Below are 26397 nucleotides of genomic sequence, written 5' to 3' on the forward strand. Positions count from 1 at the left end.
TGGTGTGCTGCAGTCCATGGGGTTGCAAAGAGTCAGACCTGACTGAGCACCTGGATTGAATGACTGAGAGGACTGAAGAGATCTTAAATGGGATTATTTTCTTGTTTTCCTTTTCTGACCATTCATTTTTGCTGTATAGAAACAGATTTCTGCATATTAATCTTGTATTCTGAAATCTTACTGAGTTCATTTTTAAGTTCTAATATTTTTTGTGGGGATTTTATGATTATTTGTAAGTAATATGTCATCTGAAAATTGTGACAGTTTTATTTATTCCCTCTCAAACTTCCAATACTATATTAAACAGAATTGGTAAGAGCAGGCATCCTAATCTTTTTCCTGAACTTAGTGTGAAGGCTTTCTGCTTTTTACCATTGAGCATGATGTTAGCTGTTGGCTTGTCATAAATGGCTTTTATTTTGTTGAGATATATTCCTCTATACCAAATTTGATGAGAGTTTTTATTAGGAATGGATGTTGGATTTTGCCAAAGACCTTTTCTGTGACTGTTAGATGATTATGTGATTTTTTTCATCCAAGTTGTTAATGTGATATGTTGCATTGATTGATTTATGAATATTGAATGATGGGATAACTCTCACCTGACCATGATATGTGATTTTATTTTGTAAATTGTTGAATCAGTTTGCTGATATTTTGTTGAGTATTTTTAAATATATATTCATCAGGTATATTGGGCTCTAATGTTCTTTTTTTGTATTGTGTTTGTCTGATTTTAGTGTTGGGGTAATTGTGGCCTCATAGAATAACTTTGAAGTATTCTATCCTCTTCAATTTGTGGAATAGATTGAGATGGATAGTATTAAACCTTTTTTGTATTTTTGATAGAATTCCCCTGTGAAGCCATCAGGTCCTGGCCTTTAAGTATGCTGGGAATTGTTAAATTACAACAGCAATTTCACTACTCATGATCAGTGTTCAGATTATCTATTTCTTCTTGATTCAGTCTTGGAAGGATGTATATTTCCAGAAACTTGTCCATTTCTTCTACTTTGTAAAAATTGTTGGTATAGTTTTTCTTGTATTTTCATTTTTTTTTTGTATTTTTGTAATATCAGTTGCTATTTCTCTGTCATTTCTTACTTTGTTTATTTCAAGCCACTCTCTTTTCTTCTTTATGAGCCTGGCTAAAGGTTTATTAACTTTGTTTATCTTTTCAAATAACCAGCTCTCAAAAAACCAGGTTTCATTTATCTTTTCTAGTGCATTTTGTCTCTTTTTATCTATATCCATTCTGATCTTCATTATTTTCTTCTTTCTTCTGAGTTTTCATCTCATCTGTTCTCCCTATTCTAATTCATTTAGATGGTAAATTAGGTTGTTTATTTAAGATTTTCCTTGTTTCTTGAGGTAGGCCTGTATCACTACAAGCTTTCCTCTTCAAACTACTTTTGCTGCATCACATAGATTTTGAAAAGTGTCATTCTGGATTTTCATTTGTCTCGTGATATTTTCTGATTTCCTCTTTGATTTTTTTTCTTTGACCACTGGTTTTCTAGTATCATGTGTTTTAGTCTCCATGTGTTTGTTCTTTTGCCTTTTTCTCCCTGTAATTGATTTCTACTTTCATACCATTGTGGGCAGAAAAAGTAGTTGATCTAATTTCTATTCTCTTAAATGTATTGTGACTTGAATTTTGGCCTAACATGCGAACTATCTTGGAGAATGTTCCATGTATGCTTGAAAAGATGTATATTCTACTGCTTTATCAGATCAGATCAGATCAGTCACTCAGTTGTGTCCGACTCTTTGCGACCCCATGAATCGCAGCACGCCAGGCCTCCCTGTCCATCACCAACTCCCAGAGTTCACTCAGACTCACGTACATTGAGTCAGTGATGCCATCCAGCCATCTCATCCTCTGTCGTCCCCTTCTCCTCCTGCCCCCAATCCCTCCCAGCATCAAAGTCTTTTCCAATGAGTCAACTCTTCGCATGAGGTGGCCAAAGTACTGGAGTTTCAGCTTTAGCATCATTCACTGCTTTATAGTATATATCTATTAATTCCAACCAGTCTACTCTGTCATTTAAGACCACCTTATTGATTTACTCTTGGATAATTTGTGCATTGATGTAAGGGGTCTTCAAGTCCCCTACTATTGCTGTATTATTGCCAACTTCTCCTTTAATGCCTGTTAATATTTGCTATATATTTAGATGCCTCTGTATTAGGTATATGTATATTAATGAGTTTAATAACCTCCTCTTATATTGATCGCCTTACCATTATATAATGCCTCATTTGTCTTTTGTATAGCCTTGCTTTAAAGTCTATTTTTTCTGATATGTGTATTAGTATCCCTGTTTTCTTGGCATTTCCATTTGTATGACATCACTTTTTCATTCCTCAGTTTCAGTCTCCTAATGCATTTTCATGAAAAACTATTTTAGAATTATTGCTTGATTGCATTGAATTTATATATGAATTTGGAAATATTGAAAATTTTCCAATATTGCGTTCTCTCATTCATGGATATAATATGCCTCTGTTTATTTAGTTTTTCAAATGATTCTAAATTCACAATTTTACAGTTGTTTTTACCACGAATGGTCTTATTCATCTCTAGTTAAAGCTGTCTTCAATACTTTCTAGCTTATGGGATCTTTAAAAATTATTATTCATGCTTCCAGTAGTTTTGACTATAAGATTGTATTTGATGTAGATCATCAATGTTTTGTCCAGCAAGCTTAAAAGTTATTACCATTGCTGAACAGTAAGGGCATTCTTTTTATGTGTAACTCTATTGACATCAATCCAATCATCTTTATATTTATTAAAGTTTCATATGCAGGTAGTTTATGAGTCCAGTAGTTCTACAAGTTATACATATGAAAACTGGAGTCTCTCTAACCTCCTGCCATTCTCCACCTCTGAGACAAAACCACTTTCAACTCTTTAAACTGATGATTTTAGGTTTCACTGCCAAATGTCACATAGTATGCTTACTGATACTTCTTGATTTTTTTCACTCTTAGGCATTATTTATAGACATCCCAGTGTGGAGGATGAGGATGTAATGTTCTGTTACTCCTGACCTATGCTACATATGTACACGTTATTCCTTATTACTCTAATACAATTATAATTTTGGATAGCTTAGTAGTGTCCATTTTATTATTACTATGAGATTATTATTTATGGTTGAGTTTGTAACACTCTTAATTTTGGTTTATGTTGATCCTTTTTTGTGTATGTATAACCACCACTACGGGCAGGCTGCAGAACATTCCATAGCCACAGAGTCTCCCATGTGCTAGCATGACAAATTGACACACATCCCCACCAAACCAAACCTCTGCCAAATGCCATTCAGTTTTATATATATATATATAAATTATTTATATATATATAAAATTTTGATAATGTTGTGCAAGTGGAGTGATACTTTGAGACTGGCTTTGTTCAGTCAACATAATACTTTCAAGAGACAAAGCTGTACTCATATATAACTCATTTTTTTTGTACTGCTGAATAGTATTTCCTCATGTAGAAAGGTTGTTAAACTCTTCCCTTTTATTAGACATTTTGATTTTTCCACGGTTTGGCTCAAAAAAAAATGTTTTAAAACATTTGTGCACAGATTTTGTACGGACAGAGTTTTCACTCCTCTGAGATAAATGCCTGGAAGTATAATTTCTGGGTCATATAATCTACTTCTTCTCCTAAAAGAAGGAGAAAATGATTCCCTTTTTGGATGCTGGCCATACCAGTCTAGGTCCACATTGCACTTTGTAATTGGGCTAAATTTTACTAGAGACATCAATAAAGGTTTGGAATAGGAAATCATTTCAGGTGCTGATCTGGTTCCATCCCAAAATAGAGAAGGCCCTGGTGAACCCTCTTCCTTTTTCCAGCAAAGAGCATGTCTTTGCTGAGGCAAGTACAGAAGGAGACCACAAACCAGTCACATCCTAGGGTCCTGGGCTTGTGTCTTTAGGACATAGACCATAATCACAGATACTCTTGGGATATGTGAGTTTGCCTGGTGCTTTTGAAAGACGTGTCACCATGAATGGGGCAAGGAACCCAGAGGAGAAAGCAGAGACCCCAGGTAGGGAGGAAGCATTATTTCTGCTAGGCTTGTCCAATCTCTCTGAAAACACAAAATTCATAACTTGTACCTATGTTTTCTCCTCGAGTCCTATTTCATTGTCTAGAAACAGGAACTACAAGAATCCAGAAGCAGATTACTTTCTCACAGACATTTCACCCCATCATAGGCACTTCCTTTTATATCATGGTAGGTGGAGCTTTTCTCTTCTCCACAGAGCACAGAAATTCAAATTCTCCCAACTGACACGTCTGGACAGAGCAGCTCCGCAGGCCTCCACAATGACATTCTCTGCCTGCTACTTCCGGCCTCCTCCTTCTTGCCTGTTGCTTACTCTACTCCTGGGACTCACAGGTGAGCATTGCTTAGAGTAGCATCCCCTCTCCCTGTCCCCTGGACTTTCCCCCTGTCCCTGTGCTTTTAGGGTCTCCATGTAAACATGGGTATGCTACCCGAGGCAGTCACAGAAGGCCAAAGGCTGGGCCTTATCTGAGCATGAAATCAGGGATCTGAGTTTTCTCTGTAGAGCCATCATATGCAGCTGGTTACCAGAGGCTTCCAAACAAAGGATGTTTCAAACTCTAACAGCTTTGTGCATATTTACTTAACTAAACATCCCTCACAACATCCCTGTGTGATAACTATTACTCCAATTGTAAATGGAGAAACTGAGGCACAGAGTAACTTGTCCAATGTCACCTATCTAAAGCAGTGGAGCACAGGATTCAAATCCAGGCTGTCCAGCTCCAGAGTTGATTCTCTGAATAATATTGTGCTGCTCAGCTTCTCAGAAGAGCCCAGTTGCAGAAATATCAGAAAATACCAAGAAGCAAACAATATATTAGTCATCACCCATCATGCCACTCAGAGAAGAGTTCAAATTTTTCAGTATATTTCATGGGACTATGCAATGACATTTTTACTGAGATTTTAACATGTGTTATAATTTCTTTCAATGCTCGAAATAGCTTGTACATTAGATTTCTAGGGTACTTTTTAATACATGTTTGTGGGTGAATGTGTTTATGTGTGTGCATGTGCATGTGTGTATGTGTGGGTATGAGGAAGTGTTTCCAGACACGTGGTATTTCAAGAAGACTTTTTCTGTTCTTCCCCTTAAAACATTTTTCAATCTACATGAATGGTTCCGTTTTTGAGGTCTTTAGCAACATCTCTCCTTTTCTACTTCTCTATAAATCTACCCCTTACCCTCAGTCAAATTCTTAAGAAAACTTTTCTCTTGGTTAAAGAGTAGAATGTCCTGCATTGTTATCTTAGTCTCTGCTTCCATGCTGGATAGACGTGAGGATGAAAGGAGGGATAAAAGACACAAGAATCTTGCCTATATCACCTATATATTCATATCCAGATCTATATCTATAATTATAACCATATCCATATCTATAACATATATATATATACAGACACATATACATATATATATATATATATAATGCTATCTGAAGCTTCCATGCCTCAGGAAAGCTAATGAGTAATAACTATTCATTTTATTGACCACTCAGCATGTGCCAAGCAATGTTGGAAATGCCCACAGCATTTACTCATGTGATCATTATATCCAAGCTAGATCCTCTTGTGAACCCCTACCTTACAGATAAGGAAACTGAGCAAGGAGTGTTCAAGGTTACTCAGTTCAAGGTACCTGATAAAGGTGTGATTTGAACTCAAGCAACCTGGTAGTTGAGCTCATGAGTTTAACCATGGCTCTTCTTGATACTGTGCCCTTTTTCCATCCCATGATATTTCTGCAGCTTCTGCTAATGGGTGTGGAGAAGTATGGAGTATGGGAAAGAAGGTTTGTGGTTTTCTTCTCCTGGGCTCTTCTTCTTCCTGTATAAATGCAAATTTCTTTTGTTTTTCATAAACTGACCTACGTGGACAACTCAACTTCTGATATACTAATAATTTCCAGAGAAATGTCCACTTAAAATAGAATTCAGTGTCTCATGGAGATGTCACAGTGGGCAATTCAAACAACATATATTTTTTGGATACTTTCTATATTGCAGGAAGGGACTTTGGGTACTTTGGTGAATAAAAGAGACTAAGAAGTTGTCTTCATGGATGTTTAGCTTAGTATAAGAAATGACAATAAACAATAGACTTATACTTAATTAAATAACATAGTATGTTAGAAAGTGATAAGTGTTTTAAAAAAGAGTAGCTAGATAACAAATTGGGAAAATATGTTGGGTGCAATGTATTTCAAGCCTGGTAATCTTGGGTGGGCATCTCTGAGAAGGGGAATTGTGAGCAAAGTTGAAAATAAAATTCTAAAGTGAGCCATGTGGTTATCTGGTGGAGGAGACTTCCTGACAGGGAGCAGCATGTACAAAAGTCCTGAGAGTAGAATCATCCTCCTGTGTTGAAGGATTTGGTTTTGCTGTGAGTGAAATGGTTGCCATTGCAGTTTTTTCTTTTAAGATTTCATTTAGTTTATTGGACACAAACTTTTCCAGGAGCATGCCCTATTTTATTTATTTGTTGTTTAGGGTAGTTTTATTTCAAGTTTTTAAAGGATCTCCATACTGGTCTCCATAGTGACCATGTAAATTTATGTTCCCAGACACAGATGTAAAGAACAGACTTTTGGATTCAATGGGAGAAGGTGAGGGTGGGATGATTTGAGAGAATAGAGTTGAAACATGTACATTGCCATACGTAAAATAGATGAACAGTGCAAATTCAATGCATGAAATAGGGGACCCAAAGCTGGTGCTCTGGGACAACCCAGAGGGATAGGATCTGGAGGGAGGTGGGAGGGGGGTTCAGGATGGCGGGGACACATGTAAACCTGAGACCAATTCATGTTGATATAAGGCAAGCACCATCACCATATTGTAAAGTAATTATCCTCCAATTAAAATAAATGAATTATTTTAAAAATTTATATTTCCACTAAGAGTGCAACACCAAGAGTGTTCCCCTTTTCCCACATCCTCTCCAGCATTCATTGTTCATAGATTTTTTGATGATGGCCAACTTGATTGGGATGAAGTAGTTTTGACTTGCATTTATTTAATAATAAGCAATGTTGGGCATTTGTTATGTGTTTCTGAACCATCTTGTATGTCTTTTTTGGAGAAATGTCTCCTTTTATGATATTGAGGTGCATGAGCTGCTTGTAGATTTTGTAGATCCTTCGTCAGTTGCTTCATTTGCACTTATTTTTTCCCCATTCTGAGGATTGTCTTTTCATCTTGTTTATGGTTACATTTGTTGTGCAAAACTTTTAAGTTTAATTAGGTCCCTTAGGTCCCATTTGTTTATTTTTTTGTTTCCATTACTCTAGGAAGTGGGTCATAGAGGATCTTGCTGTGATTGATGTCAAAGACTGTACTGCCTATGTTTTCCTCTATGAGTTTTATAGTTTCACATCTTACATTTATGTTTTAATCTGTTTTGAGTTTATCTTTGTATATGGTATTAGGAGGTGTTCTAATTTCATTCTTTTAAATGTAGCTGTCCAGTTTTTCCAGCACCACTTATTGAAGAGACTATCTTTTCTCCATTGAATATTCTTGCCTCCTGTGTCAAACATAAGGTGTATATAGGTGTGTGGATTTATCTTTGGACTTTCTATCTTGTTCCATTGGTCTATATTTCTGTTTTTGTGTCAGTACCATACTGTCTTGATGATGAGCTTTGTAATACAGTCTGAAGTCAGGAAGGTTGATTCCTCCAGCTCAGTTATTCTTGCTCAAGATTACTTTGACTATTCAGGGTATTTGTATTTTTATATGAATTGTGAATTTTTTTCTAGTTCTATGAAAAAAATGCCAATGGTAATTTGATAGGGATTTCATTGAATCTGAGATTGCTTTGGGTAGTATAGTCATTTTTACAATATTGGTTCTTCCAGTCCAAGAACAATATGAGCATCTATTTATAGTGTCTTTGATTTCTTTCAACAGTGTCTTGTAGTTTTCTGTATACAATTCTTATGTCTCCTTAGGTAGGTTTATTCCTAGGCATTTTATTCTTGTTTCAGCCCTCATAGTTTCGAAGAGGGAAGTGACATAATCTGACATGAGTTTTAATTTATTCTACTATTTGATTGAGAGCAGACTATACATAATATAGAAACAAGTACCTGCTGCTGCTGCTAAGTCGCTGCAGTCGTGTCCAACTGTGTGCGACCCCATAGATGGCAGCCCACCAGGCTCCCCCGTCCCTGGGATTCTCCAGGCAAGAATACTGGAGTGGGTCGCCATTTCCTTCTCCAATGCATGAAAGTGAAAAGAGAAAGTGAAGTCGCTCAGTCGTGTCCAACTCCTAGTGACCCCATGGATTGCAGCCTACCAGGCTCCTCCGTCCATGGGATTTTTCCAGGCAAGAGTACTGAGAAACAAGCAGAGCATTTGAGACAATCACATTCATGCAAAAAAAAATGTAAAAGTGACTTGCACCTGGGCAGGAGCTAGTAGAGATAAGAGAAAAAAGTCAGATTCCAGATGCATGCTGATGAGGAGGCAACAGAATTTTCTGATGCATAGGATTTGAGGTAGAAGAAAAAGGCTCCAAGGTTTTGAGACTTCTGCATCTGTGTTTTGGTGAAAGTTTTCACTTTTATCCCAGGTTCCAAGGATTTGTTAACAAAATAAGCTACTCATTGTATACAAATCCAGTAGTCATGTATGAATGTGAGAGTTGGACTATAAAGAAAGCTGAGTGCTGAAGAATCTATGCTTTTGAATTGTGGTGTTGGAGAAGACTCTTGAGAGTCCCTTGGACTGCAAGGAGATCCAACCAGTCCATCCTAAAGGAAATCAGTTCTGAATATTCATTGGAAGGACTGATGCTGAAGCTGAAACTCCAATACTTTGGCCACCTGATGTGAAGAACTGACTCTGGAAAAGACTCTGATGCTGGGAAAGATTGAAGGCAGGAGGAGAAGGGGACGACAGAGGATGAGATGGTTGGATGGCATCACCAATGCAATGGACATGAGTTTTTAGCAAAATCCTGGAGTTGGTGATGGACAGGAAAGCCTGGTGTGCTGCAGTCCATTGGGTCGCAGAGTCAGACACGACTAAGTGACTGAACTGAACTGAACTGATTAGAGAATTATCTAGCTTACTTTCAATATACTAACATTAAAAAGAGAGAGAGAAATAGCAAAAGCAGAGGATACATCATCAAATTGGGTTTTGACCAACATCCAGACTCAAACAACATTGGGAAGTCCCCATGACACAGCACATCTGGAGTCCCAATTGGGAAAAGATCCCAGGCAGCATGTCCATTCTGTAAGTGAGAGTTCAAAAATTGCAGTTCAGGATTCCCAGGTATAATCACAGAATGCAAACTGATATCATCATCAATCTGTGAGCAAACTGCAGCTCTGGTTTCATGTTAATGCTTTTTGTCATGTAAAACTTGGAATGTTGAGCCTGTGACTTGGTTAGCCAGGGCCCCTCCAGGGGCTCAACAATTTTAAGATTCTTATCCATGGTGCTAAAAGATTTGCACTCACAGCAGGCAAGTCAGGGCACTCACAGTCAGGGCAGTGTCCAGGCAGGTTAGAAGCAAGGCCACAGGCCTGCTCTGCTTTGTCTCTGAAGCTTAAACAAGACTATTTATTTAATTTCCTTAACAATCTGGAAGAAGAAGAGGGGCTCAGCTGAGATACAGAGAATGTGAGGGGAAATTCAGTCCAGTTTTAGATGTTTTAACTGTGAGATGGTTATATCTATACAAAGAACATGATGAGTATATAGTTGGACATTCAATTCAGAGTTCAGAGGAAAGGCCTGGAGCAGAGATATAAATAGAATAATTATTGATTCACAGATTGTAGCATATTTTTTTTTTTAATTCTTTGGCTCCTGACCCTTATTCTCTTCCCTCTCCTCCTCTCCTTCCATTCCTCCCTCCAATGTTCTTTCCTATTTCTTCCAATTTTTATCTTAACAGTTCAACTTCCCTAACCTCAATCTTGTCTAGACTTAAAAACCTAAACCATTTGATGATGTTGGCACATCACGGTACTTACCCTGTAATAGCATGCCCCCTCTTTAGGAGGCATGATTGGTTACAAATAGTGCCTAGGTCCGTATAGTCAAAGCTCCAGTAGTCATATATGGATGTGACAGTTGGACCATAATGAAAGTTGACCACGGAAGAACTGATGCTTTTAAACAGTGATATTGGAGAAGACTCTTGAAAGTCCCTTGGACAGCAAGGAGACAAACCAGTCAATCCTAAAGGAAATCAGTCCTGAATATTCATTGGAAGGACTGATGTGGAAGCTGAAACTCCAATACTTTGGCCACCTGATGCGAAGAACTGACTCACTGGAAAAGACCCTGATGCTGGGAAAGATTGAAGGCAGGAGGAGACAGGGATGACAGAGGATGAGATAGTTAGATGGCATCACTGAGTCGATGGACATGAATTTGAACAAGCTCCAGAAGTTTATGATGGACAGGGAAGCTTGGCATGCTGCAGTCAATGGAATTACAAAGAGTAGGACATGACTGAGTGACTGAATTGAACTGAAGTGAGTGGGTTACCAGCTCACACTCCGCAAAGATGAACCACATATTTTCTACCCAAGGAGTAGGCAAGAAACAGAAAAGAACACAGAATTTGTTTGTGGCACCAAAACAGCCTGCTCCTCTGATTTATACCCCTGTAATTAGACCCTTGCCTATTTAATAGAACATTTCAGATAAGGAACATGTTTGTATTTCTCTGTATCTCCAGAAACAGGGTAGTTAAGGAGGCAGTGAAATCAATCTGGTAAACTTGCACCTGTAGTAAAATAATTGGCCCCATGGTGACTCGTGTCCCTTTAACTTGTAACTCAGTGTCCAAATGTAGTCAGCCGCCTGCAATTCTTTTCAAAACATGATTTTGGAATTTGCTGTTTCCTTGCTTGCTTGTCCCCATGGTTCTACCTTCCTATTCACTTGTAGTTTCCTCAAATGTATCAACATTTAGAATCACACATTTATCACTCCTTGGCCTTTTGGCTAAGATCAAGTGTAGAATCACACATTTTATTTTTCCTTGAACCATTTGGTTCAGTTCAAAAGCTTTATTTGGGGCAATCACCATGTTTCAGATCTCATTTGTTTGTTTTTTTTTTTGCAGTAAAATATAAAAAACATAAAATTTACCATTTTAACTACTTTGAGAAATATCAATAACCTCATATATGCAGATGACACCATCCTTATGGCAGAAAGTAAAGAGGAACTTTTTTAAAAGCCTCTTGATGAAAGTGAAAGAGGAGAGTGAAAAAGTTGGCTTAAAGCTCAACATTCAGAAAATGAAGATCATGGCATCTGGCCCCATCACTTTATGGGAAATAGATGGGGAAACAGTGGAAACAGTGTCAGACTTTATTTTTCTGGGCTCCAAAATCACTGCAGATGGTGATTGCAGCCATGAAATTAAAAGATGCTTTCTCCTTGGAAGGAAAGTTATGACCAACCTAGATAACATATTAAAAAGCAGACATTAATTTGCCAACAAATTCTGTCTAGTCAAGGCTATGTTTTTTCCAGTGGTCATGTATTTATGTGAGAGTTGGACTGTGAAGAAAGCTGAGTGCCAAAGAATTGATGCTTTTGAACTGTGGTGTTGGAGAAGATTCCTGAGAGTCCCTTGGACTGCAAGGAGATCCAACCAGTCCATTCTAAAGGAGATCAGTCCTGGGTGTTCTTTGGAAGGAATGATGCTAAAGCTGAAACTCCAGTACTTTGGCCACCTCATGCGAAGAGTTGACTCATTGGAAAAGACTCTGATGCTGGGAGGGATTGGGGGCAGGAGGAGAAGGAGACGACAGAGGATGAGATGGCTGGATGGCATCACCGACTCGATGGACGTGAGTCTGAGTGAACTCTGGGAGTTGGTGATGGACAGGGAGGCCTGGTGTGCTGCATTCATGGGGTCGCAAAGAGTCGGACACAACTGAGGGACTGAACTGAACTGAACTGAAGGATACAAAGTGGCACTAAGGACCTTCACAGTGTTGTGAAGCGTTACAGTACATATTGCCAGAACTTTTTCAACATCTGTAGCAGAATATCTTGGAGAAGGCAATGGCACCCCACTCCAGTACTCTTGCCTGGAAAATCCCGTGGACGGAGGAGCCTGGTAGGCTGCAGTCCATGGGGTCACTGGGAGTCGGACATGACTGAGCGACTTCACTTTGACTTCTCACTTTCATGCATTGGAGAAGGAAATGGCAACCCACTCCAGTGTTCTTGCCTGGAGAATCCCAGGGATGGGGGAGCCTGGTGGGCTGCCATCTATGGGGTCGCACAGAGTCGGACACGACTGAAGTGACTTAGCAACAGCAGCAGCAGCAGAAAATCTATTCATTAAATGGTAACTCCTCATTTCTTTTTCCCTGCAACCACTGGAAACATCTATTCTACTTTTTCTCTGTGAATTTGCCTATTCTATGTACCATAAGTGGAATCATCTATTTGTCCTTTTTTATCTGGCTTATTTCACTAAGCATATTTTTAAGGTTCATCCATGCCATGATGTAGGTGTCAAAATGTTGTGCTTTTTAGGGCTGAAATATTATATATATATATATCTCACATTTAATTTATCTATTCATCTATTGATGGAATTTTGGGCTATTTCCTTTATATTGAAGTATAGTTGCTGTAAAATAATTTGTAAATTACAGGTGTAAAATATAGTGATTCACAACTTTTAAAGGTTATACTCCGTTTATCATTATTATAAAATATTGGTTGTATTCCTGGTGTAGTACAATATATCCTTGTAGCTTATTTCATATGTAATAATTTGCACCTCTTTACCCCTTAGCCTATATTTTCCTCTTCCTTTCTTTGTCCCCACTAGTTTGTCCTCTATATCTTTGAGTCTGTCTCTTTATTGTTATATTAACTAGTTTGCTGTATTTTTTATTTTCCATACATAAGTTGTATCATACACTATTTGTCTTTCTCTGTCTTACTTATTTCATTTGCCTTCCAATTCCATCTATTTTGCTGCAAATGGCAAAATTTCGTTTTTATGGCTGAGCAGTATTACATTATAAATGGAAACCTGTATGCATGTTCAGAAGCAGCAGTTAGAACAAGACATGGAACAACAGAATGGTTCAAAATTGGGAAAAGAGTATGTCAAGACTATATATCATCACATGGCTTATTGAACTTATATGCAGAGTGAAAAGTGAAAGTGAAAATCACTCAGTCGTGACCAAGTGACATCATGTGAATTGCCAGGTTGGATAAATCACAAGCTGGAATCAAGATTTCTGGAATCCAAACATGTCAATAACATCAGAAAGTTAAGATGAACTAAAGAACCTCTTGATAAAGGCGAAAGAGGAGAATGGAAAAATTGGCTTAAAATTCAACATTCAAAAAACCAAGATCATGGCATCTGGTCCCGTCAGTTCATGGCAAATAGATGGGGGAAGAAAATGGAAACACTGACAGACTTTATTTTCTTGGGCTCCAAAATCACCGTGGACTGTGACTGCAGCCATAAAATTAAAAGACACTTGCTCTTTGGAAGAAAAGCTATGACAAACCTCGACAGAGTGTTAAAAAGCAGAGATATCACTTTGCAGATAAAGATCCACATAGTCAAAGCTATGGTTTTTCCAGTAGTCATGTACAGATGTGAGAGTTGGACCATAAAGAAGGCTGAGCACTGAAGAATTGATACTTTTGAACTTTGGTTCTGGGGAAGACTCTTGAGTGTCCCTCGGACAGCAAGGAGATCAAAGCAGTCAATCCTAAAGGAAATCAACCCTGAATATTTACGGGAAGGACTGATGCTGAAGCTCCAATACTTTTGCCACCTGATGTGAAGAGCTGACTCTCTGAAAAAGCCCCTGATGCTGGGAAAGATTGAGGGCATTAGAAGAAGGGAGTAACAGAGGACAAGATGGTTGGATAGCATCACCAACTCAATGGACGTGAGTGTGAGCAAACTCTGGGAGATAGTGGATGGGGTCCATGGGGTCACAAAGAGTCAGACATGACTGAGAAACTGAACAATAACAACAAATATATTCCACTTTACACACATACACACTCACACATACATTATACATACCCTTCATGGATCACAGCCTTGTCATGGTAAAGGGGCTTGCGTAACTCAACAGTGTTATGAGCCAATCCTTGCAGGGCCACCCAAGACAGATGAGTCATAGTCAAGAGTTCTGACAGAACGTGGTTCACTGGAGGAGGCAAACCATTGCAGGATTCTTGCTGCAAGAACCCCATGAGCAGTATGAAAAAAAAATATGAAACCAGAAGATGAGTCCCACAGGTCAGAAGCTGTCCAATTCACTTCATGGCAAATAGATGTGGAACCAGTGGCTGACTTTATTTTTCTAGGCTCCAAAATCACTGCGGATGGTGATTGCAACTCCTTGGATGGAAAGTTATGACCAACCTAGATAGCATATTCAAAAGCAGAGACATTACTTTGCCAACAAAGATCCATCTAGTCAAGGCTATGGTTTTTCCAGTGGTCATGTATGGATGTGAGAGTTGGACTATAAAGAAAGTTGAGAGCCAAAGAATTGATACTTTTGAACTGTAGTGTTGGAGAAGACTCTTGAGAGTCCCTTGGACTGCAAGGAGATCCAACCAGTCCATCCTAAAGGAGATCAGTCCTGGGTGTTCATTGGTAGGACTGATGTTGAAGCTGAAACTCCAATACTTTGGCCACCTGATGCGAAGAGCTGACTCATTTGAAAAGACCCTGATGCTGGGAAAGATTGAGGGCAGGAGGAGAGGGGGACAACAGAGGATGAGATGGTTGGATTGCATCACCAACTCAATGGACATGGGTTTGGGTGGACTCCGGGAGTTAGTGATGGACAGGGAGGCCTGGCATGCTGTAGTTCACAGGGTCACAAAGAGTTGGACACGACTGAGCGACTGAACTGAACTGATGCTATTGGGGAAGAGTGGAGGGCAATTACTAATAGCTCCAGAAAGAGTGAAGTGGCTTGTCAAAGCAGAAATGACGCTCAGTTGTGGATGTGTCTGGTGGTGAAAATATATATTCCAATGCTGTAGAGAATAAGACTGTGTAGGAGTGGTCACAAGCTGCCTTCACCCCGTTGCATGCTCTGAGGGGTGCACACGAGCCGCCACCACTGCTAAGAACCCCAGAACTGGGCACCAGCCACTACATCATCATACCCCCTATAAGGGGAATAACGACCAACACACACGGAGGAAAGCTGTGACATGGATACATACTAAAAATAGTCATTGCACCAAGAATGTTAAACCCACACAAGCTACACAGGGACACTCCCAAGAATAAACAGCCCTCCAAGAAAACAGTAGATAATTGCTTCTTTTAAACACACAGAATAAGAAAAACATAAGTAAAATGAAGAATCAGAGAAACCACTCCTGATTAAAAGACCAAGAGAATTCCCCCTGAAAAAACAAATAATTAAACAGACCTCTTTAGTCTAATAGATGCCAATTTCAAACAGCAGATGATGAAAATATTGAAGGAATTAAGAAAGGTTATCAATAGAATAGCCCTTCTGGTCATAGCAAGAACACACTGGTCATAACAAACACCCTCTTCCAACACCACAAAAGAAGACTCTACACATGGACATCACCAGATGGTCATTACTAAAATCAGATTGATTACATTCTCTGCAGCCAAAGATAGATAAGCTCTATACAGTCAGTTAAAACAAGACCTGGAGCTGACTGTGGCTCAGATTATGAACTCCTTATTTCCAAATTCAGACTTAAATTGAAGAAAGTAAGAAAAACCACTAGGCCATTCAGGTATGACCTAAATCAAATTCCTTACATTATACAGTGGAAGTGACAAATAGATTCAAGGGATTAGATCTGATAGACAGACTGCCTGAAGAACTATGGACAGATTCATGACATTGTACAGGAGGCAGTGATCAAGACCATCCCCAAGAAAAAGATACGCAAAAAGGCAAAATGGTTGTCTGAGGAGGCCTTACAAATAGCTGAGAAAAGAAGAGAGGCTAAAGGCAAAGGCAAACAGGAAAGATATACCCATTTGAATGCAGACTTCCAAAGAATAGCAAGGGGAGATAGGAAAGCCTTCCTCACTGATCAATGCAAAGAAATAGAGGAAAATGATAGAATGGGAAAAACTAGAGATCTCTTCAAGAAAATTAGAGATACCAAGGGAACATTTCATGCAAAGACAGGCACAATGAAGGACAGAAATGGAATGGAACTAACAGAAGCACAAAATATTAAGAAGAGGTGGCAAGAACACACAGAAGAACTATACAAAAAAAGATCTTCATGACCCAGATAACTGTGATGGTGTGATCACTCACCTAGAGCCAGACATCCTGGAGTGTGAAGTCAAGTGGGACTTAGGAAGCATCACTATGAACAAAGCTAGTGGAGGTGATGGAATTCCAGTTGAGCTATTTCAAATACTAAAAAACAATGGTGTTAAAGTGCTGCACTCAACATGCCAGCAAATTTGGAAAACTTAGCAATGACCATAGGACTGGAAAAGGTCAGTTTTCATTCCAATCCCAAAGAAAGGCAATGCCAAAGAATGTCCAAACTACCATACAACTGCACCCATCTCACACGCTAGCAAAGTAATGCTCAAAATTCTTCAAGCTAGCCTTCAACAGTATGTGAACTGTGAACTTCAAGATGTTCAAGCTGGATTTAGAAAAGGCAGAGGAACCAGAGATCAAACTGCCAACATCCGTTGGATCATTGAAAAAGCAAGACAGTTCCAGAAAAACATCTACTTTTGCTTCATTGGCTACACAAAAGCCTTTGACTGTGTGAATCACAACAAACTGTGGAAAATTCTTCAAGACATGGGAATACCAGACCACCTGACCTGCCTCCTGAGAAATCTTTATGCAGGTCAAGAAGCAACAGTTGGAACTGGACATGGAACAACAGACTGGTTCCAAATAGGGAAAGGAGTATGTCAAGGCTGTGTATTGTCATCCTGCTTATTTAACTTATATGCAGAGTACATCATACGAAATGCCAGGCTGGATAAGGCACAAGCTGGAATCAAGATTGCCTGGAGAAATATCAATAACCTCAGATACGCAGATGACACCACCCTTAAGACAGAAAGCAAAGAACTAAAGAGCCTCTTGATGAAAGTGAAAGAAGAGAGTGAAAAGTTGGCTTAAAACTCAACATTCAGAAAATGAAGATCATGGCATCTGGTCCCATCACTTCATGGCAAATAGATGGGGAAACAATGGAAACAGTGAGTGACTTCATCTTCTTGGTCTCCAAAATCACTGCAGATGGTGACTGAAGCCATGAAAGTAAAAGATACTTGTTCCTTGGAAGAAAAGCTATGACCAACCTAGACAGCATATTAAAAAGCAGAGACATTACTTTGTCAACAAAGGTCAGTCTAGTCAAGGCTATGGTTTTTCCAGTAGCCATGTAAGAGTTGGACTATAAAGAAAGCTGAGCACCAAAGAATTGATGCTTTTAAGCTGTGATGTTGGAGAAGACTCTTGAGAGTCCCTTGGACTGCAAGATCAAACCAGTCAATCCTAAAGGAAGTCAGTCCTGAATATTCATTGGAAGGACTGATGCTGAAGCTGAAACTCCAATATTTTGGCCACCTGATGCAAAGAACTGACTCATTGGAAAAGACCCTAGTTCTGGGAAGGATTGAGGGCAGGAAGAGAAGGGGACAACAGAGGATGCAATGGTTGGATGGCATCACCAACTCAATGGACATGAGTTTGAGCAAGCTCCAGGAGTTTGTGATGGACAGGGAAGCCTGGCGTGCTGCAGTCCATGAGGTTGCAAAGAGTTGGACATGACTGAGCAACTGAACTAACTAAATACCAACAGAATATAGACTGCTGTAAAAAAAGAAAGAAAGAAACCTTTAACTATAGAGAACACCAAGAGAAATTAGAAAACTAATTTTCCAAGACAAAACTGAACTAAAAGCAATGAATAGTAAGATGAATGATGCAGAAGAACAAACAGGTGATCTGGAAGATAAAATATTGGAGATTACCCAATCAGGACAGCAGAGAGAAAGTCAAAAGGAAAAGAATGAAAATAATATAAGACCCCCATGGGATAATATAAAGCTCATCAATCTATGCAAAATAGGGATTCCAGAAGGGAAAGAAAGAGAAAAGTGGATTAAAAATGTACTTGAAGTAATTATGGCTGAAAACTTCTGAAACCTAAAAAGGAAGCATATATTCAGGTACAGGAAGTATAGAGGGTCCCAAACAATGTAAACCCAAACAGAGCTACACCAAACCATATTATAATGAAAATGGTAAAAATTATAAAAAGAGGTTTCTTAATGTAGCAAGAGAAAAAGAGTTAATTACAAGAGAACCCTGTAAGACTATCAGCTGATTTCTCTACAAAAACATTGCAGGCCAGAGGGTGTGGCAAAATATATTCAAAGTCCTGAAAAATAAAAACCTGCAACTTAGGATCCTCTCTCTATCAAGATTATCATTTAGAATAGGAGAGATGAAGAATTCCTCAGGCAAGCAGAACTGAGAAAAACAGCCATATTAAATCTATCTTAAAGGAAATACTGAAAGGTCTTCTCTAACTACAAGAGAAGTAAGAATATATGTGAAAGAGAAAAATCACAATTGGAAAGCAAATCATCTAAATAAGCTAGTACACATTTTTTTTTCATTTTAAATATCTATGAAAATGATAATAGCCAAAATGAACATGAAAAATGTAAAAGAGGACATCAGAATCATAAAATGTGGGAAAGTAGAGTAAGAAAATGTACTTTTTTTCTTCATTTCCTAGAATGAGTTTGAGCCAACATGACTACCAGTCTGAGGCAAAATACCCGATTCCCTGGTGGCTCAGAAGGTAGAGTCTGCCTGCAATTCAGGAGACCTGGGTTCGATCCCTGGATTGGGAAGATCCCTGGATTGGGAAGATCCTCTGGAGAAGGAAATGGCAGTCCACTCCAGTATTCTTGCCTGGAAAATCCCATGGATGGAGGAGCCTGTCAGGCTACAGTCCATGGCTCGCAAAGAGTTGGATATGACTGAACGACTTCTCTTTCTTTCTCTCTCTCGTTCTCTCTTTCTTTCTTCCTTCCTTCCTTCCTTTCTTCCTTAGATAAATAGTTATAGGCGAGATTGACATACTTGTAAAACAGGGTAACCACAAATTTAAAACACACAATAGATTCACACAAAACAAAAAGAAGAGAACATAAGTATAATACAAAAGAAAATCATAAAACCACAAAAGAAAAAAGTAAAAGAAAAAGAAAAGGAGAAAGAAGAAATATAAAATCAATGGGAAAGAAAAACTTAAAATGGCAATAAATATATACTCATCTATCAATAATTACCTTATATGTCAATGGACTAAATGGTCCAATCAAAAGACATAGAGTGACAGATTAGATAAAAAAAAAATAAAAGCCTACAAAATGCTGCATACAAGAGAACCAATTTAGGGCAAAGGGCTCACATAAATTGAAAGTGAGTGGATGGAAAAAAATATTTCATGTAAATAGAAATGAGAAGAAAGTGGGGGTCACAACACACATATCAGACAAACTGGATTTTAACAAAGGCCACAAAGGAAAAAATGACACTATAAAATGATAAAAGAATCAATATAAGAAGAGAATTTTATCAATATATATGCACCTAAATATAGGAGCACCCAAATACATAAAACAAATACTATCAGATACAAGGGAAGAAATTGATGTGAATAGTAGGAGACTTTCCACTCCAGTCACATCAATGGGCAGATTTTCTAGAGAGAAAAGCAGTAAGGCAACAGAGATCCTAAATTATATAAAAGAACAGTTAGACTTAATTGACATTTTCAGGACATTATATCCCCCCAAAAGCAGAACACACATTCTTTTTAAGTATTCATGGAGCATTTTCTCAGATTGACCACATATTGAGGCACAAAACAAGATCTAACAAATTTAAGAGTATAGAAACTATCTCAAGTAACTTTTCTGACTACATGGCATGAATGTAGAAATCAACCACAGAAAAAGAAATGAGAAAAAACAATTACATGGAGAGCAAATGACAATCTACTAAAAAACCAATGGATCAATGATGAAATCAAAGAGAAAATTTGAAAATACCTTAGTTCAGTTCAGTCACTCAGTCGTGTCCGACTCTTTGCAACCCCATGAACTGCAGCACACCAGGCCTCCCTGTCCATCACCAACTCCTGGAGTCTACCCGAACCCATGTACATCACCCATGTCGGTGATGCCATCCAACCATCTCATCCTCTGTCATCCCCTTCTCCTCCTGCCCTCAATCTTTCCCAGCATCAGGGTCTTTTCAAATGAGTCAGCTCTTCGCATCAGGTGGCCAAAGTATTGGAGTTTCAGCTTCAACATCAGTCCTACCAATGAACACCCCAGACTGATCTCCTTTAGGATGGACTGGTTGGATCTCCTTGCAGTCCAAGGAACTCTCAACAGTCTTCTCCAACACCACAGTTCAAAAGCATCAATTCTTCGGTGCTCAGCTTTCTTCACAGTCCAACTCTCACATCCATACATGACCACTGGAAAAACCATAGCCTTGACTAGATCGACCTTTGTTGGCAAAGTAATGTCTCTGCTTTTGAATATGCTATCTAGGTTGGTCATAACTTTCCTTCCAAGGAGTAAGCGTCTTTTAATTTCGTGGCTACAATCACCATCTGCAGTGATTTTGGAGCCCAGAAAAATGAAGTCAGCCACTGTTTCCACTGTTTCCCCATCTATTTGCCATGAAGTGATGGGACCAGATGCCATGATCTTCGTTTTCTGAATGTTGAGTTTTAAGACAATTTTTTCACTCTCTTCTTTCACTTTCATCAAGAGGCTCTTCAGTTCTTCTTCACTTTCTGCCATAGAGTGGTGTCATCTGCATATCTGAGGTTATTGGTATTTCTCCCAGCAATCTTGATTCCAGTCTGTGCTTCTTCCAGCCCAGCGTTTCTCATGATGTACTCTGCGTATAAGTTAAATAAGCAGGGTGACAATATACAGCCTTGACATACTCCTTTTCCTATTTGGAACCAGCCTCTTGTTCCATGTCCAGTTCTAACTGTTGCTTCCTGACTTGCATATAGGTTTCTCAAGAGGCAGGTCACGTGGTCGGTATGCCCATCTCTTTCAGGATTTTCCACAGTTTATTGTGATCCACACAGTCAAAGGTTTTGGCGTAGTCAATAAAGCAGAAATAGATGTTTTTCTGGAGCTCTCTTGCTTTTTCCATGATCCAGCAGATGTTGGCAATTTGATCTCTGGTTCCTCTGCCTTTCCTAAAACCAGCTTGAACGTCTGGAAGTTCATGGTTCACGTATTGCTGAAGCCTGGCTTGGAGAATTTTGAATATTACTAGCGTGTGAGATGTGTGCAATTGTGCGGTAGTTTGAGCATTCTTTGGCATTGCCTTTCTTTGGGATTGGAATGAAAACTGACCTTTTCCAGTCCTGTGGCCACTGCTGAGTTTTCCAAATTTGCTGGTGCAGCACTTTCACAGCATCATCTGTTAGGATTTGAAATAGCTCAACTGGAATTCCATCACCTCCACTAGCTTTGTTTGTAGGGATGCTTTCTAAGGCCCACTTGACTTCACATTCCAGGATGTCTGGCTCTAGGTCAGTGATCACACCATCGTGATTATCTGGGTCATGAAGATCTTTTTTGTACAGTTCTTCTGTGTATTCTTGCCACCTCTTCTTAAAATCTTCTGCTTCTGTTAGAAATACCTTAAAACAAATGATAATGAAAACACAACCACACAAAATCTATGGGATGTTGCAAAAACACTTCTTAAGAGAGAAGTACCATAGGCCTTCATTAAAAAAAAAAAAAAAAAAAAAAAACAAGAAAAATCTCAAGTTAGAAATCTAACCTACTTAACCTAATAGAATTAGAAAAAAAGGAACAAACAAAATCTAAAGTAAGCAGAAGGAAAAGAATAATAAAGGTCAGAGAGGACATAAATAAAATAGAAATTAAAGAAACTATGGAAGAAATCTATAAAACCAAGAGCCAATTCCTTGAAAGAGTAAAGAAGATTGACAGACCTCTGGCCAGACTCACCAAGAAGAAAAAGGAGAACCCAAATAAACAAAATAAGCAATGGAAAAGGAAACATAACAACTAATACTGCAGTATCAGTTATATATATATATATACAAACACACACACATATATATATCTTATATATATATGTAGAACATAAGAGAAACCTATGAATTCATAATCCTATGAATTATATGCCAACAAATTTGACAACCAAGAAGATATGGACATACAGTCCACCAAAGTTAAACCAAGAAGAAATAGATAATTTGAATGGACCAATCACTAGAAGTGAAATAGAATCTGTAATTTAAAAACTCCTGGGGATTTCCCTGGTGCTCCAGTGGTTAAGAATCCTTCTTGCAATGCAAGGGACACTGGTTCCATCCCTAGTCCAGGAAGATCCCACTTCTAAGAGCGACTAAGCCTGCATATCACAACTACTAAGTCAGGACTCTAGAACTTGTGAGCTGTAATACTGAGGCCATGTGTTGCAGCTATGGAAGCCCACATGTGTAGAACTTGTGCTCTGCAACGAGAAAAGCCACCACAATGAGAAGCCCACATACTACAAGGAGGAGTAGCCTACTTGCCACAACTAGAGAAAGCCAGCATGCAGCAACAAAGACCCACTGCAGCCAAAAAAATTAAATAAAAATAAATATATATTTTTTTAATCTAAGAAAAAAAAAACTCCTTACAAATAAGAGTATAGGACCAGATGGCTTCTCAGGTAAAGCCCACCAAGCATACAAAGATGAACTTTTACTAATAATTCTCAAACTCTTCCAAAATGTTAAGAGGAGGGAACACTTCCAAAGACATTCTATGAAGCCAACATCACTCTGATACCAAAACCAGACAAAGACACCATCAAAAAAGAAAATTATAAGCCAATATTTTTGATAGATATAGATGGAAAAATTCTCAACAAAATATTAGAAAACCAAATCCAACAACACATAAAAGAGATCATATACTACAATCAAATGAGATTCATCCCAAGTTCACAAGAATGATTCTACATATGCAAATAAATCAATGTGATATACCACATCATAAAAGAAAACACAAAAGCCACATGATCAGGTGGATGTAGAGATCAAACGGAGACAGCAAGCTGAGGCTGACTGTGAAAAGCTGGAAAGACAGATTCAGCTGATTCGAGAGATGCTCATGTGTGGCACATCTGACAGCATTCAACTAAGTGAAGAGCAAAAATTAGCTCTGGCTTTTCTCAACAGAGGCCAACCAGCCAGTGGCAATGCTGGGAACAAAAGACTGTCAACCATTGATGAATCTGGTTCCATTTTATCCGATATCAGCTTTGACAAGACCGATGAATCCCTGGATTGGGATTCTTCTTTGGTAAAGACTTTTACCAAAGAGGTGCAAAAAAAGCATTTGACAGAATTCAACATCTAAACAGGATGAACTAAGCAGGAAGTATAACCCTCCCAGACGTCAGAAACTATGATACAAAGCTACAGTAATCAAAACAGTATGGTATTGGCACAAAAACAGACATATGGATAAATGGAGCAGAATAGAGAGCCCAGAAATAAACCTATGAAGCTACATTCAATTAAACTTTGACAAAGGAGGCAATATACAGTGGGAAAAAGACAGTCTCTTCAGAAAATGGCATTGAGAAAGTTGGACAGTTGCATGTAAGTCAATAAAATTAGAACACACCCTCTCACTATGCACAAAAATAAACCCAAATGTCTTAAAGACTTAAGTATTATACATGGCATCACAAAAGGCCTAGAACAGATCACAGGCAAAGCATTCATTGACATAAATTGTAGCAATGTTTTCTTACGTCAGTCTCCCAAGGCAGTAGAAGTGAAAACAAAAATAAAGAAGTGGGATCTAATCAAACTATAAACTTTTGCACAGCAAAAGAAATCATAAACAAAACAAAAAGACAACATATGGAATGGGATAAAATATTTGCAAATGATGTGACTGACAAGGGCTTAACTTCCAAAACGTATAAACAATTCATGTAACTCAACAACAAAATAGCAAAACACCTAATTGAAAAAAGGGCAGAAAATCTAAGTAGACATTTCTCCAAAGAGATAAAGATGGCCAATAAGTATATGAAAAGACACTCACTAATTATTAGAGAAAAGCAAATCAAAACTACAATGAGGTTCCATGTCACACTAGTCAGAATGGTCATCATTAAAAGCTCTACAAATAATAAATACTGGAGTGGATGTGGAGAAAAGGGATCCTCCTACACTGGTGGTGGAAATAGAAGTTGGTACAGTCACTATGTAAAACAGTATGAAGTTTCTTCAGTAAAATAAAAATAGAATTGCCATATTATCCAGTGATCCCACTCCTAGGCATATATCCAGACAAAACTCTAATCCACAAAGATACATGCATCCGTATGCTCAAGGCAGCACTATTCACAATATCTAAGATACAGCAACAACATTGAAGTCCATCAACAGCTGAATGGATAAAGAAGTGTGGTACGTGTATACAATGAAATACTACTCAAACCCACACTAAAAATGAAATAATGCCATTTGAAGCAACATGGACCAATTGGAGATTATTGTGGGCTTCCCTGGTGGTTCAGATGATGAAGAATCTGCCTGCAATGCAGGAGACCCAGGTTCAATCCCTGGGTCAGCAAGGTCCCTTGAAAAAGGGAATGGAGATTATCATACTAAATGAACTAAATTAGAAAGAGAGAGACAACTACCTTATAACTTATATATGGAATCTGAAAGATGACACAGGGAGTTCCCTGGGGGGTCCAGTGGCAAGGACTCTTGAGTTTTCACTGTAGACGGCCCACGTTTGACCCCTGTCAGGGAACAAGTATCCCAAAAGCCATGCCAGAAAAAGAAAATGACACAAATGAGAACCTGTCTGTGAAACAGCAACTGACGTGCTGGAGTAGAAAACAGACTTGTGGTTGCCAGGGGGAGAGCATAGGGGATGGTAAGGTATTGTGTATGGTATGGATAAACAACAAGGTCCTTCTCTATAGCATGGAGAGCGGTATTCAGTAACCTGTGATACACCAAAATGGAAGAGAATATATTAAAAAAAAGAATGTATATATGTGTATAACTGAGTCATTTTCTGTACAGCAGAAATCAACCCAACATTGTAAATCAACAATTGTTGTTTAGTTACTAAGTCACATCTGACTCTTTTGCAACCCCATGGACTGTATAGCCTGCCAGGCTCCTACGTCTATCGGGTTTCCCAGATAAGAATACTGGAGTGGGTTGCCATTTCCTTCTCCAGGGTATCTTCCCCAACCAGGGATCAATTCTGCATCTTCTGCTTGGCCAGCGGATTCTTTGCCACTGATCCATCAAGGAAGCTAACCCTAACCCACATCAGTTTTAAAAAGTTATAAATCAAGTAAACAAATAATAAAGAATAGTGTTCCCCAAAGTGATCCATGTCCTAATACTCATCTATGACCATTTTATTTTATGTGCCAAAAGAGAGTTTGTGAAAGCGAATTAAGTTAAGACTCTTGCTATGGGGAGAATATCCTAGATTATCAGTGTGAGCCTAATGTAATCTGGTAAGAAGGAGACAGGAAATCCAAAGTCTGAGAAGGACAAAGGACAATGGAAGCGTTACTAGAGTCATAAGAGGATGGAAACCATGAAGAAAGGAGTGTAGACAATCTCAAGAATTCGGAGAGGCAGTGATCACAGCCTCCAGAAATGTAACCCAGCTGACTCCTTGATTTTAGTCCAGTAATACCACTTCTGGTCCTTTGACATCCAGAATTATCATTTTAAGACACTAAATTTTTGACAGTTTATTACAGTAGCCTAAGGTAACTAATTTAACATGACTATGTCATTGGAGGGCTTCCCTGGTGGCTCGGCTGGTAAAGAATCTGCCTGCAATGTGGGAGGCCTGGGTTCAATCCCTGGGTTGGGAAGACCCCTGGAGAAGGGAACAGCTACCCACTCCAGTATTATGGCCTGGAGAATTCCATGGACTATTCCATGGGGTTGCAAAGAGTCAGACATGACTGAGCAACTTTCACTCACTCACTCATGTCATTGGGATAAAATCCCAGGGACTTCAAACAATGTTTCACTTTCTTCTTGAACTAAATGTGCATTCTGTATTGGGAGCTCTGCTCATCACTGTCACTTACGTAACCAGGTTGTTGGAGCCAATCCCATCATGAGAATGTGGATCTCTGGGGAAGAAAGAAGTTGTTTCATAAAACTTTTCTCATT

At 38.7% G+C, this 26397-nt stretch overlaps 1 protein-coding gene across 1 annotated transcript in view; it reads left to right on the forward strand.

Moving 5' to 3' along the window:
* Nucleotides 1-4353: 4353 nt before the first annotated feature.
* The window catches only part of LOC129624999 (tyrosine-protein phosphatase non-receptor type substrate 1-like), a 34054-nt gene continuing 12010 nt past the window's right edge, over nucleotides 4354-26397 (forward strand). The window contains exon 1 of the mRNA XM_055543167.1: nucleotides 4354-4426. Coding sequence (XP_055399142.1) covers nucleotides 4354-4426 — 73 coding nt within the window. The remainder of the gene's footprint in view (nucleotides 4427-26397) is intronic.

Source organism: Bubalus kerabau, chromosome 13 (assembly GCF_029407905.1).
Source record: "Bubalus kerabau isolate K-KA32 ecotype Philippines breed swamp buffalo chromosome 13, PCC_UOA_SB_1v2, whole genome shotgun sequence".
NCBI classification, from domain to species: domain Eukaryota; kingdom Metazoa; phylum Chordata; class Mammalia; order Artiodactyla; family Bovidae; genus Bubalus; species Bubalus kerabau.